The sequence below is a fragment of the Cyprinodon tularosa genome, unplaced genomic scaffold (assembly GCF_016077235.1).
Source record: "Cyprinodon tularosa strain WSP-4 unplaced genomic scaffold, ASM1607723v1 ctg256, whole genome shotgun sequence".
Lineage (NCBI taxonomy): Eukaryota > Metazoa > Chordata > Actinopteri > Cyprinodontiformes > Cyprinodontidae > Cyprinodon > Cyprinodon tularosa.
Genome location: NW_024038950.1, coordinates 150338 through 166425, shown reverse-complemented (window position 1 = coordinate 166425; position 16088 = coordinate 150338). Strand labels below are relative to the sequence as shown.

Sequence of the window (16088 nt, the reverse complement as noted above, 5' to 3'; positions counted from 1 at the left end):
ACTACAAGCTGGATCGTCATGAGTTTTCAGTCTCACAACAAATAAATCTTGAAAGACTCCTGCTAATATGTCCGTCTCGTTACAACCAGCGAGTCGGACCAATGACATGCCAGCAGTGTGTTTTTTGGAGTGGGACATGTAGGAATGACGACAGTCAGAAGGGCCTTGCCGGGGCATTACTAACATGGCTACGCTGGAGGACTTCCCCTGTCAATACTACAATTGACCTGGTTTTAGCTAAAATAGCAACACTTTCCCTCTTAAAAAAGGAGCAAAGAGAAGCACGTTGTACATTTGTAGATTGGAAACGTCATTCGCTGTTCGTATTGGCTGAAAGCATATTATGGAAGGCCGGTAATAATAATAATAATAATAATAATAATAATAATCAATCCAATTTGTACCGCACTTTTCATTAACAAAAATCTCAAAGTGCTGCACAGTGCAAATAAAATCAAAGATAAAAATCAACATCATAAAAATCATGTGGTGGCAGAATAGGCTTGCTTAAATAAAAAAGTCTTCAAGCCTCTTTTAAAATCAATCAGTGGTTGTGGAGCTCTCAAATGATCTGGGAGAGAGTTCCAGAGATGGGGGGCAGCGACAGCGAAAGCCCGATCTCCCATGGACCTTAATCTGGAGCGAGGAAGATGAAGGAAGTTGCAGTCTTGTGATCGAAGAGATCTGGTGGATGAATGTGGAGTGAGAAGGTCCTTCAGATAATCCGGTGAGGATCCGTTTAAACACTGGTGGGGGATGAGCGCGATTTTGTATTGAATTCTGCTGGTGATGGGAAGCCAGTGAAGGTCATGCAGAATAGGTGTAATATGGGCAGATTTGCGGGCCCTCAAGAGAATCCTGGCTGCGCTGTTTTGAATGTATTGGAGCTTCTGAAGATGTTTTTTATGGATTCCAACAAACAGAGAGTTGCAGTAGTCTAACCTGGAGGAGACAAATGCATGAACGAGAGTCTCAGCATCAGAAAAAGAAACGGATGAATTTTGGAGATATTACGAAGATGAAGGAAACAGATTTTAAACAGATGCTTAATGTGATTTTCAAATGTAAGTTGAGAATCCATTCTAACTCCAAGATTTGTAACTATGGTGGAAAAGGGGATGTCTTGTCGTCATAGTTGAAGATTGAACCTGGTGAGGTGTTCCGATCAGCATGGCCTCAGTTTTGGAGCAGTTTAACTGAAGGAAATTCTGAGTCATCCACTTCCTTATCTCCTCCAGGCAAGTAGTGAAAGCATTAAGTGAAGATGGTGATGATGATGCTCCAGTTCTAATATAAAGTTGTATATGTCATGATGGGTTCAGAAAAGCCCAATATGCAGAACACAACGGAGACTGATGAAAAGTTTAACAGAGTTTATTGAAGCACAAGCACATGCAAGATAACACTGGAACTGGTTCAGGCCGGGGGGCAGGTTCACTGGAGTCTGTGAGGATGACAGTTCAGTTAGCTCTGGGACTGAAGAGTTTGAGTTTGAGAGTTTCAGAAGAATACCTTGAGGAGTCCGGGTTTCCACTTTGAGAGAGGAACTGTTGGGTCCAGAGACTGTTTAGTTCAGCAGAGTCCAATAACCGCTTCAGCGTCTTACATCTGACTTGAGGGCAGACCTTGGTTTGGGTTTCCAGCTCTTAGCCAAGAGCTGCATGGAATCCAGAGAAGAGTCTTCAGGTTTGGCTCAGAGGGCAGGCTTGGCAGGTTAAGCTCATCCAGAGCTCCCAAGGGAAACAGGATTCCAAACTGGATCGACACTGCGGCGTTGAGGCAAGGTCTGAAGGCAGGTTATATACAGGAGGATCCTTTGATGACGAGATGCGCCTCAGGTGTGTTGGAGGCTCAGCTCAGGAGGATCCACGGCGCACTCTGCTGGAGAAAGGTGGTACAGCTCCAGATCCCAACAGTATATCGTCGGCGTAGCAGTGAAAGGAGATGTTTTATCGATTAATAAAATGACCCGAAGGCAGCATGTAAAGGGAAAACAGCAGGGGCCCTAATACTGACCCTTGTGGGACACCACAGGAGACAGAGACAGCCTGGGACTTGGCCTTGCCAAGGCTAACACATTCCAGCCGATTGGAGAGAAAAGATTTACTAGCTGGCATGTCACCCAATCAGCTCAAAGTATTGCACTAAACGTCCCTCATTTTCACGGACAGACTGAACAGCAGCCATACCAGGTTAATAATCTAAAACTCAAGTCAGTTCTACACATATCAATCTAGCTACTGCCAGGTTAATACTAAGCTACACATCCTCAAGATTGTAATTTATTGCTAGAAAATAGGAGTGAAGCTTTTTTTTCAGGGCACATAAACCTGAGTATCTACTGTGTACATATAGAAACGCTACTTTTGCCTTCTAAGAACATTGCTGATGCAAACATTCAGTAGGAAAATGACTGGGACCCTGGAATAAAGGATAGAGGATTATCTGAAATCATTTAGATCCGAAAAGAAATCCTCTCAGGGGTATTATAAAGACCTCTTTTCAGCACCGCTAGAGTTTAAACTGTTCAAAAAAAAGGAATAAAAAAACTGTTAAGTATTGGTTATCTAGAACCACATAGTCCCCTGAATCTTTGGCTCAATACATGTTATTTAAAATGCTTTGAAATCATTCAGATCCTGACTTAAAAAAAAATGAAAATGCTTTTAATAAGCTGTAAAGAAATTTCTCCAGAATCTTATCTTGCTGTTAAACTTTATCCTATTTGAGTCCTCAAAAAATATAGTATTATGGTGAATAATTTCCAACTAGAGCAAAACTATGCTGTCTTTTTGCAGAGTGTGAATCTCTTTGGATATTTAAAGCCAAATTAGTAATTTACTTTTCTTTAGTCTACAACTCTTAAACTGTTCTTTAACAGAGGTAAAAATAAAGAGTCAAACTAAAATTTGTGGATTGCAACATTATCAACTCTGCTTGGAGAGTTTAGTAAAAACATTCATAAACTCTTTAAGTGTACCCCTTTAAAAATATTCATACCCCTTTAAAAAAAAAGATTTAGTCTTATAAGCCACAACATTGACATTAAAGAAGTATTTATTCTTGTCTTTATTCTGTCAATGTTGGGGTTTATAAGAAAGAGCAGCTCAAACAATCACTTCAGGTTAAGTAGAAGAAAAAGGCATGTTTTGGAAGGACAGTAATAATTAGAGAGACAGGCGCACTGCCATTGGTAGCTTTGGAGGAGCTGCAGATATCCACAATCCAAGTGGTAGAATCTGGCAACACAATTATAAATTGTGTACACCACAAATAAATTCTCTTTTGTTGAAAGCTACCCTTAAAATATATAGCTGTTCTACAAGCCATAACGGGACACAGCAAACAGATGAAGAAAAGTTGGATCAGTCCTGCAGGGAAAACCTGTTTGATGCTTCAAAGCCCTAAGACTGATGTGGTGGTTAACCTCCAGCAGACAAGGTGAGCCTAAACGTACAGTCACACCTAAGAGGTTAGATCAAAGCATGTTCAATACCTGAACAATAAATCTAACTGCAAGTCTGCAGCGAGACTTGAAAAATTCTTTCCAATCTGATGAAGTTTGAGCTGTTTGGCAATGAAGATTTGGCAAAAATCTCAGACTGTAGATGTGCAAAGCTGGTAGACACATGCCCAAGAAACCTGATGGAGAAAGTGTTGCCTCCAAAGAGGCTTAACACTAATACCTGTCACTTTATTAGGTTTCAAGGAGGAAAAAAAGGTAAAACTGTAATTTTCCTTCAGCTTCACAATTTTGTGGTATTTTCTCCTCGTTTTTAAGATAAAACCCTATAAAATGCTTTGACTGTTTTTACAAAAAGGAGGAAAATCAGACATGGGCATAAAGTCTTATGTCTTCAAAATTGATCTAGAAAAAACTTTAATTAGTATCAGAGATATTTATTGGTTAATGCGTTGATAGACCCGTAAAAAAAAAAAAAAAGGCCAAATTAAATGTCTCACCTAATTTTTTTTTTTGGCTAACACTTTTTATTTCCACTCTCCAAAACTACTCCACTAATTAATGCTGCAGTTAACTTGAAGAAGCCTCTTATTTCCCAACATCCCTGGTAAACCCAAACTGGCTCTCTTTTCAGTTTCTGCTGCACGTGTAAAAACAGCCATAAATTACGCTTTGACTTGACTTTGACCACTAGACTGATGCATTACAGTTTCTGTGAATGTTTTGGACGCGTTTTGCTCATTTCACGCCCAAGATGTTGACGTGCTTGATCTCACATGCCGACATAACAAGTTATTCCACACTAAAAGACTTTTTTATATTCTTGCCTTCACGTCTCTCTCTGGAGTCTCCTAAGCGACTGGATATGTTGGCAGCTTTCTTGTTTGGCCCAAATAGAAAATCAATCATTTAAATAACTGGAAAAAGGAGGTTTGGTTTTAACTCTAAGTAATTATTCACTCTGGCATCCCCATTATAATTATTTTTTCTCTCTTATGTTAAATTCGTGCATCTTGATGCATAATAAATTTCACTGGGAATAACGTTACATTGACAGCAGCTTCAGAAACAGTTGACTTATACATTTCCCCCCATGTACTACCTGCAGCTCTACTGTCTCACACTCTCTCAGCTGCTCTGTACTTTACCCCTGACCTACAGTATGAAGGCTATTAGAGGTAAGAGGAGGAGGAGCAGTGTGCTATTACAGGAAGAGTCGGATTGAAGATAACACATTTGATAACAACAGGTCTCACAGTCAAGTTAGTTCCAGGAAACTGTACCTGCAATACAGGAGCCAAAATTTCCTAAAAACTAAATGCAGTTTTAATTTTATTTTTGTTTACCTTCTCCTCCTAGTTGAAATTCCTCCTCCTGCTGTTAAATGCAATGAAGCAGCTAACTTAAACCAGAAAATGAAGCTCATCACTTCATAACTCACGCTGAAGGCTGTTTCTGCGCTGAGGAAGCTGGATTCTTTAGTTTTGCTTTCTTCAACCATACTTTCCTCCTCTCTTTAAATGAAAAATGGATGTGGTCATTAATCACAGCTTTAGATTTTTCCACATGCTCCACCATCCCCGCTTTCTTTTTTACATTTTATATTTTTCTTTCAGATTTATCACTCCCCGATTCACAACCAGGCGGAAAGTAAGTGAGTCGTCCGTATCCTGAGAGCCAGGAGTCGAGATAAAATCTCTATTTTTTTTTCTGGGAAATGACCTCATTTGTTTTTTTTTTTGGGGTGTTTAATTTTTTTTTCTGTTTTCTTTTCCCCACAGTGGAACTAAATGAAACCGGATTCAAGTTTGTGCAAATGTGCATCAACTACATTGAAATTAAAGGTAAAGGTATCTTACTCGCCTGTTGGGGGTGTAGTTGAGTCATCCACTGGCGGCACTAACAGCTGGTTTAAGGCTCATCTGAAACATGCTTCAGGTTGTAAAGCTTCTCACTCAGCAGATCCAGGGTTCCTACGCAGCCTGGAAAAATCTCAAATTTTATTGCAGTATTTTTTAGATCTGGATCAGAGTAGAAGAGATTTATCCTGTGTCCTACTGTCTGAATGTTGTTCCGGACTCTTTTTTTTTTTTTCTTCTTTTGTCATACCTTCTTCTTTTTTCTGTCTATGTATCTTTAATCCTGGTTTTATCTGTCCTTTGGGTTGTACCCTCGCTTCTTTGCCTCCTCCTAGCCTAATGTCTTTTATTTTCTGACTTCTTCCTTCCTTCCCTATTCCCTAATGTCCTTCCTTCATTATTCCCTAATGTCATTCCTTCCTTATTCCCTAATATCCTCCATTTTCTGACTTCTTTCTTCCTTCCTTATTCCCTAATGTCCTCCATTTTCTGACTTCTTTCTTCCTTCCTTATTCCCTTATGTCCTTCCTTCCTTATTCCCTAATGTCCTTCCTTCATTATTTCCTAATGTCATTCCTTCCTTATTCCCTAATGTCCTTAATTTTCAGACTTCTTTCTTCCTTCCTTATTCCCTAATGTCCTTCCTTCATTATTCCCTAATGTCATTCCTTCCTTATTCCCTAATGTCCTCCATTTTCTGACTTCTTTCTTCCTTCCTTATTCCCTTATGTCCTTCCTTCCTTATTTCCTAATGTCCTTCCTTCATTATTCCCTAATGTCATTCCTTCCTTATTCCCTAATGTCCTTAATTTTCAGACTTCTTTCTTCCTTCCTTATTCCCTAATGTCCTTCCTTCCTTATTCCCTAATGTCCTTCCTTCATTATTCCCTAATGTCATTCCTTCCTTATTCCCTAATATCCTCCATTTTCTGACTTCTTTCTTCCTTCCTTATTCCCTAATGTCCTCCATTTTCTGACTTCTTTCTTCCTTCCTTATTCCCTTATGTCCTTCCTTCCTTATTCCCTAATGTCCTTCCTTCATTATTTCCTAATATCATTCCTTCCTTATTCCCTAATGTCCTTCATTTTCAGACTTCTTTCTTCCTTCCTTATTCCCTAATGTCCTTCCTTCATTATTCCCTAATGTCATTCCTTCCTTATTCCCTAATGTCCTCCATTTTCTGACTTCTTTCTTCCTTCCTTATTCCCTTATGTCCTTCCTTCCTTATTGCCTAATGTCCTTCCTTCATTATTCCCTAATGTCAGTCCTTCCTTATTCCCTAATGTCCTCCATTTTCTGACTTCTTTCTTCCTTCCTTATTCCCTTATGTCCTTCCTTCCTTATTTCCTAATGTCCTTCCTTCATTATTCCCTAATGTCATTCCTTCCTTATTCCCTAATGTCCTCCATTTTCTGACTTCTTTCTTCCTTCCTTATTCCCTTATGTCCTTCCTTCCTTATTTCCTAATGTCCTTCCTTCATTATTCCCTAATGTCATTCCTTCCTTATTCCCTAATGTCCTCCATTTTCTGACTTCTTTCTTCCTTCCTTCCTTATTCCCTTATGTCCTTCCTTCCTTATTTCCTAATGTCCTTCCTTCATTATTCCCTAATGTCATTCCTTCCTTATTCCCTAATGTCCTCCATTTTCTGACTTCTTTCTTCCTTCCTTATTCCCTAATGTCCTTCCTTCCTTCCTTCCTTCCTTCCTTCCTTCCTTCCTTCCTTCCTTCCTTCCTTCCTTCCTTCCTTCCTTCCTATGCTACTAAACTCCTGCAATTACATAAAATGCCTCAACAATAATTTATATTATTGTTTAAAAAATTATATATTTCAACTATATTTGCATGTATTTATTTCACAATTTCATTGTCACATTTAATATTTGTGCATTATTTATTAAAGTAAATATTTACTCCAAGATTATGTATTTATATAATTTTAAACATGTTTGCTTTACATGCAGTTCATGCTAATAAACCCAACCAACACAAACAATCAGCTTTACTGGTTATAACCCTGCAAACCAAGGCTTGACTTAAGGAAACAGAATTAATTACAGTAGACCGGAGTGTGTAAATAGACTCTGATTAGTTCCAGTCAGCTCTTAAATGCAGGAAAGAACATTTTGAATCTGTCTCACGTCTCCCTTTCTGTCCAGGAGCCACACAAGAAGGAGTATACAGGACAGTCGGCAGCAACATTCAAGTGCAAAAGCTCTTGAACGCCTTCTTTGGTAAGGAAACCTCTCTGAACATGAGCACCATCTGTCCATTTGCTTTGTTACACACATTAACCTCCTGTCACGCTTAGGATAATCTGCAACTTTTTTGTGCCACTTAGGTGCTAATAAAGTCCATGTAATGAGTTGCCAGAGTTGGCGCGTGTTCTAAGGAGCTTAAAGGGTCTGAAACAAGATGCAGCTCTTGCTTACAAAAAAGCACAAATGTTTAGCTGTAAGGAAAGATTATCTTGCCGCAAACAAGAGGAAGAGTTATGGTATGAAAAGTACCAAAAGGCCCATATCACTCTGAAATCTGGAAGTGAGGAGCTGGGATTTATGTCTCTTGAATAGCTGACGGCAGGCTCTACTTAATCTGCAAACATAATCTTGATTTAATCACATGACTCTGTCTAGAGCTGGACTCCAAAATGTTTACAGTGCTGTGAAAAACAGCTGACCCTCTGACGTCCCGCTGACGATCACCTTCGTCACACAGAGTCTCTATAAAAAACATAGCTAATAGATTTGTGAATTTAATTCACTGAACTAATCTTAGTAGCTGTTGCCTAACTACAAGAAACAAGTGCACAGCTTGTCAATGCAGTGCGGATGTTTCCTTTTTAGACCTCTAATTAAACTGCATCTGTTCTAACTTTACGCTGAACTTTTTACTTGCTTTTGATTTTATCTTAAACTAAAAGTAGTACTACAGGTTTTTACGCTCAGTAAAAATGTTAGAAAGAGTGAAGCCGCAGGTACAGTAGCAGAAAGCATTCATGCATCCCGCTTTGCCACATCAATGAACACATTTCTCCATCTTAAATCAGCAATCCATCTTGGTTTATGTAAGTGACTGGTGATCAGGAGGTGTTGGAGGCAAAGGAGCGTCAAATGATCCTATAAACACCCTCCATAAAAATCCCTGGCTTGCCTGCTTGGAGTTCTAATGATGGAAATGGAAAGAAAAACTGGCTGACCTGAGTGTGCCTCCTAGTGCTGCTCCTGGATCAGTGCTGCTTTACTGGACGGCAGAGTTCAACTTTTGGTAAAACAACAGAAAATAACAGATAATCCGAAAACTTAATCAAAATAACAGGTGTTTAGCTTGGTATAATTTTAATCAATTACCGGGGATCAGCCCCTAAGAAGACATTAAGACATCGTCGATCCCAGATATAACTGGAGTCTGATTTGTACAGTTTATCACGCTGTATTTTCTAAATCACGCTCAGAATACTATGGAATAAATTTCAATTTATTGGAATGCTTTTTAGCTCAAATGGAGAAAGGATTGTTAGATTTAGGAAACGCAAAAGAAGATGAATCTTATTGATCATTTTGCAGTTATTCTGCAGTAGATCCCTGTTGTACATTTAACAGAAATGCTTGCAGACCTTATAAAGCTTTTGCACCTGGTTCATAGACAGAAAATGGTCCCAGTATGATATCAAGCATCACCTGTCATCAACAAATTCAAAGGAATCAGTTGCGTTTAATGGGCTCCATGCACAGCTCTACTTATTCCTGACCTTAAGGCAGCTCCTTTGTTTCCTGTCAGACTTGATGAACTGATGAAGCCAGGTGTGCCCGACCTCAGTTACCAGACACATCTCGATTAATCAGTTCATCTAGTAATGAAAGACAGGAAATACAGGAGCTGCCATAAGATCAGGAATTAGTGAATTTGTACATGGAGACAATTTTTCTCTAGTTCACTGATAGAAAGTAGTAAAAAATGATGATTATGAAAGATAAATGAGTCTTGGTTCTCAAATGCTATTACTGAAAATAGTTGCAAAAAATCCTGCATGCATTTCTGTTTACCCCACTTTGCTTTTAATCCCAGGGAAAGATGTGAAAATAAAAACAACAGCAGCACTGATACAGGTCAGAGAGAAACTGGAGAGAAGTTTATGGTAGATGCACCAAGGCATCCATCCACCCAACCTGAGAGGCCAGGCATCCCGAGAAGTCATTGTAGAAGCAGCCAAGAGGCAAACAACCGTTAGTTCTTAAGGAAGATTGACAAAAAGACATAAGAACTTCTATTTAAAGCTTGTCACAAGCCATCAGGATAATAGAGTATAGTGCTGTGGACCGAAATTGGATGTTTTCCCCTCAACATAAAAAATTATGTTATGATAGATAACCAAAAATGTGCATCAACTCCATATCGACACATGGTGGTGGCTGCATAGAGCTGTGAGAAAGTATTAGTGAGACAGGGAAGATCTAAAGAGACAATTAGGAGACGGATAAAGGTGGTAGAGGAAGAATACCTGTATGAGACAGACGTGAGACTGAAGAAAACATTCCTAAACGTACTGCAGGAGCTGCTAGTTCGGGATCATATATAGAGTGTTTAGATCAAAACATCAGGCCCGATCAAAGTCCTCCGTGATTTTACACCCTAAAAAACCGGCAGCTGCAAATGAATAAAAAAATTTAAATCTACAAACTCTAAGGCTGAATGTAAATTCATTCCACATTTTTAAGATGTTTAGGTTTTTTTTTTTAATGGGGAAAACCTTCCATCCTTTCCCTCCACTCTTATTATAGGTTTTTTTTTTTATGTATCACATAAAACCGCATCCAGTAGATTGAAGTTAATGGCACAGAACTTTATCCAGGCTCTGTGAGTTTGATGTTCATGGACTGATCTGTGTTGGACAAACAGGCGACCGTCTGACGACAAAACGAACAGAAGATGATATCTGGTTAAAAGGGGAAATGACGGCCATTACCTCTGATTTCATAGGCGGTCGGTGAAATACGGAAACTTTTTCCTAGTTGGGAGATGATGAAGTCATTTTTCAGGGGGACGACTCAACTTTAACTCTCTCTAATAGTGATCTTTAACTTCTCCCCAGGAAAGACATATCAGTTTTTATAGCACAGCCACCAAACTGAAAAAAGGCCTGATAGAGGATGATATCCCATTGGTCCCTCTTACACTTTCTTTCATCTTAAAAGCTATAGAAGAGGAAGAAATGCCCTTTGTCTCATTTGCTTATTGTTTGTTTAATAGGTGTTATTTATCCAAATAAAAAAAAATAAAGCAAGTCCTTCCACGTTTCTGAACTTACTAACGGGCTTTTGCTCCCTTTAGATCCCTTAAATCCTGGAAGTGTGGATCTCCACAGCAGCGACTGGGACGATAAAACCATCACCAGTGCTTTGAAGTTCTACCTGAGGTGCGTTTGTTTGTGTACGACCAGAACTAAAATCCACGCAGGTTTACTGTTGGTTAATTACCTTTCATTCGGACACGTGTCACCTCATTTGAAAATGTTTCCACTTGTGCATTTTGCGAGCCGTTGGAGGTGCTAATAAATTAGATTTCTTCCAGGAATCTGTTTTACAAAGGGCTCGCTCTTTCACTTTTAGTTTGACTATTTAATGAGTGGATTCCTTTTTTATTTTTGTCTTTCGTTCACTTTGATGGTTTGATTGACGTTCTCCGTGTGTTTTCTTGCCCCCCCCCAACATCGTATCTGCAGGAGTCTCTCCGAACCCCTAATGACCTACGATCTGCACAGAGAACTCATGAACGCTGCAAGTAAGACATGTTTGGGAGCTTTTCCTTTTGCTGGGATCTGTGTGAAGAGGTTACAGCCTCTAAAGCCCTAAAGTTGAATTATGTTGCATAGTACCAGTACAGTCCAACTGTTTCTCTGCAAAATATTTGATCTCGCAGTTTATAGAAAGGGTGGAAACTCAAGACAGGAAATAAAAGAGGCGTTTGTAAATCAATACAGTGCGTGCTGCAGGCTGAGGATGAGGAGATCTGAGTCTTTATTTACACTGTCTGTTGCTGCATTTTTGTGAACCTGAGAACAAGATAGGTTTATTGGCATCAGCCTCATTATGTCAGGATGTTGCGTTAAAGGCACAGGGGAATGCCCTTCCTTACCCACATACGGCTCTCTTCACTACGTATCCTGACAGTTTGAAGACTTTATTTTATTGGCTTTATACTGTTACAGTGGGTGGTCAGGCTGTGCTACATTTAACTTAGCAATTAAGTGAAAACTGTATGATTTACCTGACTGAGCTTTTTTTAAGGATTAAACCTCTTTCACCAAGATTTTAGCCTTATCAGAATTTGGCACAAGGTATTTGGGGTGTCGGGCGAGAGCTTGATGCTTACACGGGTTTTATACAGTTTGAACAGAGATTCAGACCTCTGGGATTCTGGCTTATAATATTTTCAATATCATTTATCAAATTTAAATAAGACCCAAACCTACTTTTTTGCTTTTTCTGTCATGTTATTTAAAGCTGGCATTATTATTTAGTGTCTAAAAACTGACTTTTTTTAATGTACCTTTATGTATTGGCAGTGCTCTGTTAACTCATGCAACCGCTGTAGAGTCATGTCATTTCGATGAGTCGCTGTGCTGCACATGATTCCCCTCATGATAGATCATCACCTCACTCTAAAAACAGTGGTCAAAGAGACACAGATAGTTCAGTGAATCCCTGTTGGCTTTAGCTCCTGCAGAAAACACAGAGATAGATAAAAATCTATATTTTCATTTCAAGCCATAAGTTTGCGTTTGAAAGCTGAATTGATATTAGAATTTTAATAACAGATCTTTTTATTTTATTTTCTTTGATGACTTAAGGATTATACAATTAACAAAGTCAGAGTATTACTAAAAAAAAACAGTAGTATGACATGGCAAAACAATACATTATGTTGAATACTGACAGTATGATAATATTGGCTTTTCTTATCTACCATTATCAGGATGACCACATCAACAGATTTAGTATATTTTAAAACCATATATAAAAGACAGAATAAGTGATTGTAAAAAAAAAACAAAAAAAACAAAGCATTATCATGTACTATATTTGCATTACAGCTAATGCTAAAAAGTAAACAAATCTATTCATGGGTGGATGCAAAACGTTAGGAAGCACATGGAGTTTGCTGACAGTTGTTGTAAATTACTTATTAGAGAAACTAATCATTTAAACATAATTTTTACGTATTCAGACACAATACTAGTGCATCTGATTAACTTAGAATATTCTTGGAAGGGTGATACTCATATTTTATATTAAAGAGACATTAAACATAGGTTTAAATAATGTAAAATTATCAAATCTAAAATGATGTCATTGCTCAACAGAACTTTAAAGCAAGGTGTCGGAGCAGCATGTATTAGTCTGCCATCCAAAGCTGTTTTACAGACATTGTGGCATTGATTTTAATTTCATCCACTGTGCTGCTTTAGAACAAAAACTAAATGAAATACAGATTATCCAGACAGGATCTATATTATAACCTGTTGGCTTATTAATGGTATAATTACACCTGTGTCCTTTAGCTTTTAGACGTTTCCCTTTAGTCTACGCACCAGAATTAAATGTGTTGTTACAGAGGTGGGGACTCTAGTCACTTGACTTGGTCTCGAGTCATTCATATTATGACTTTAGACTTATGTTGAAAAAATGCATTGAGACTTGGACCTTACATCAGCAATTAGAGATTTGAGTTTGACTTAATCTGATTACTTTAAACTTCTTGATTTTACCTAAACCTAAATGCATTACTTAGGCCTGAATACTGGATCCTTGTCAGGTAGCAAAACAGTTTATAACAACCCCAGCTGGTTATATGGTGGAAGAACCATCCAGGACAGAAATAACCTTGTTATGACATTTAGCCCAGTGGTTTTTCAGTGGAAATCCACTTTAAATTCAAGCTTGTTTATTTTATTCTCTTTTTTTAATATTAATTTGTATTTTTTTGTGAGCGTTCCATCCGTAAAGAAATGCTTTTAATTATTATTTTGTTAAATAAGTGCTGCACTTAGCCTTCCAGTCATTTTATAATGATTTGAAATTACTTTTATGTTTTGTGCCACAGAATCTGATAATCTGGATTTTCGACTTAGTGAAATTCATTCACTCGTCTACAAACTGCCAGAGAAGAACCGTGACATGTTGGAGAAACTTATTAAGCACTTAGTAAAGTAAGTCCAAGCTGGGTTCATTGGGTTGTTTTTACCGTTTCCAGGGAAACAGTTTCTCTCTCTCTGAAGTGAGCTCATATTTTTTATTTTTTTGTCACCACCTGGCTTGAGTTACAGTGTATTTAACCCCCCTCTGGCATGATGTTGACAGCGTGTGCAGCCACAGTGATGAAAACCTGATGACTCCCTCCAACATGGCCGTTATCTTCGGGCCCACTCTCATGAGAGCGAAGGAGGAGACTGTGGCAGCCATGCTTGATATCAAGTTCCAAAACATTGTGGTTGAGATTCTGATCGAGGACTACAAAAAGGTACAACCAAGGCAAACATGATCAACTAACAAGGACTATTCAGTTTTTTTTTATTTATTAGTTTTTTTTCTTTCTTTTTTTATTGCTTCCATATGTGTTTGATAAATCTTGTTAGAAGATTAGAGCTGTTATTACATGTGGTTTGTTCTTGGTTAACGAGGATCCGTTGGTGGCCATATTGTTGTCCAAGCAGTTGCCAGGACTGAAAACGGAAAACAGCTTAGTTCAGTTTGTGAAGTTCGATTATTAAAGAAATGTTTCAAAGATTTATATCGTTTAAAAAAAATCATATTTAATTCAGAGGAGTTCTTTAGGTTTTATCAATATTTCCAAATGTTTTAAAGTCTTGACTTGGTAAAGTATTCACACCCCTGGAATTTCTCCCACATTTGTTTTCTATCTGTTAAATGGCTTTTATAGGTTGCTATTGTGAAATTAAGAGAAATAGGTTTTGAACATTTCTACAAATAAGTCTTTAAATAAAATCAGGTACTCTGCTCCAAAAATCTGCTCTTTATGGCATGAACAGCTTGTTAAAACACAAAGACTCATTTATAGTTTGCTTTTGACAAACGTGGACAAAGGTGATCAAGTCAGACGAGACAAAGAGGAAACTTTAAGGTCCATTTGAATAACTGTACGTCGAGGGAAGGTCCATGCCAGGGCGATCAACCGATACACACGTGGGAAACCAGTTCTTATCAACTGATCCCTGCAAATCAGCTAATGTGAAAGCGCCAAACTTTTTATTTATATTTAAGAGCACTTCCTAATTTATTGCTGAAACAAGTTTGTATTGTTTTTTTTATATACAATACAATGGGAACATTGAAGGGATTTTGTGACCTTTATAAAACTTGAGTTTCATTTACAAAAAAATGTGTATAAACCAGATTTGGAATTGGCACCTCAGACTTTTTAAAGATCAATGCTCGGCCAGAGTGCTGCCATCGGTGCTCCTATCCTTTAACATTTTGTGGCATTTATTCAGATAACTGTTATAGTTAATTATAAAAATAGTACTTAAAATCTACATTGTTAATAATGTGCACCGTAGGACAACAGTGACAATGAGATGGCAGTTTCATTTCTCATCTGTGCACAATTACTGTATTTAATTACATTTTAAACATTTTGATATTGCTTGCCACTCCCATTAAACCATCAGTAGAACACATAATACAAGTAGCAGTTTCTCCATATTTACTGCTATAGCATTTCTAAACTACTCCTCAAAGTTGTAGCATTATGCAAAGCAAAGTCAGCATTATGCAACTTTTTTGGACTTAGCTATGTTAAATGTAACAAGGTACATGTGGGCTCCTGAATTGGGCAAATTGTAGCTCCTACTTCCTTTTCCTAACTCGTGTCCCTTTACCTTCCCAGGGTCAATAGTAAAAACTCTATGCAGGTTAGGAAAGGAGCTCTGCAATGCTGTGCTTAATTGATTTCCAGACCGCCATCAGCTTTACAGACATCGTTATGCGACAGACATGCTGGTAGATGACGCTGGTCAGATTAGAACTACAGCCCTATCAGAAAAGCACTACTATGCAGCCATGTTCACACAGGACTGACCATAGTTACCGCTCATGCTCTTCTCCTTTGGCCTAAGAACCATTACCAATTTGCCCAATTTGGATGTAGCCAGCTTTGTATTTTTAATTTAAATCTCAACATAAACCAAAGTCTATGGCCAAGGCCTTTAATATATTACTAAAGTGCAAAACTTTAGCAGTTTTCATTATGTTTAAGCCCTTTACCTTGTGCTCCAGCTGGAAGGAGCTGAAAAAGCAGCCCCTGATCCAAGGAGCTGCTTTAACCTTTTATATGATTGCAGATCTTCACCTGCATGCCGGAGGACAGCACCTCGCCACCTATCCCTCCTCCACGGATCACGCCAAGAAAGAGGCAGCCAATCACCATCTCCAAGCGGCCGGCTCGCGTTTACCAAGCTCTTAGTCACACGCCGCAGCAGCACGCAGAGAGTAATTATCATCCGACCTGATTGTTGTCACCCTCCTCCTTATCCCATCCTCCCTGTGCTGAGCGTACAGTGGATTGTTTAGAAAGTTTTGTTGTTTTTCTCCCAACTTTTTTATTTTCATTTTTTTTTATGTAAAGACCACCGCTTAAATGCAGGGTCATTTCTTGACATTTCATAAATGGGATTCATTGAAGTGTGTTTATTTGTTCCAGTAATTATCACAAATTGCAAAACATGGAACCAGTTTGCCAATTGAAA

At 38.3% G+C, this 16088-nt stretch overlaps 1 protein-coding gene across 1 annotated transcript in view; it reads left to right on the top strand.

Moving 5' to 3' along the window:
• The window catches only part of LOC119785690 (oligophrenin-1-like), a 43642-nt gene that overhangs the window by 15892 nt on the left and 11662 nt on the right, over nt 1–16088 (top strand). The window contains exons 12-19 of the mRNA XM_038288458.1: nt 5080–5113; nt 5245–5307; nt 7483–7557; nt 10655–10739; nt 11046–11104; nt 13427–13532; nt 13684–13843; nt 15684–15831. Coding sequence (XP_038144386.1) covers nt 5080–5113; nt 5245–5307; nt 7483–7557; nt 10655–10739; nt 11046–11104; nt 13427–13532; nt 13684–13843; nt 15684–15831 — 730 coding nt within the window. The remainder of the gene's footprint in view (nt 1–5079; nt 5114–5244; nt 5308–7482; nt 7558–10654; nt 10740–11045; nt 11105–13426; nt 13533–13683; nt 13844–15683; nt 15832–16088) is intronic.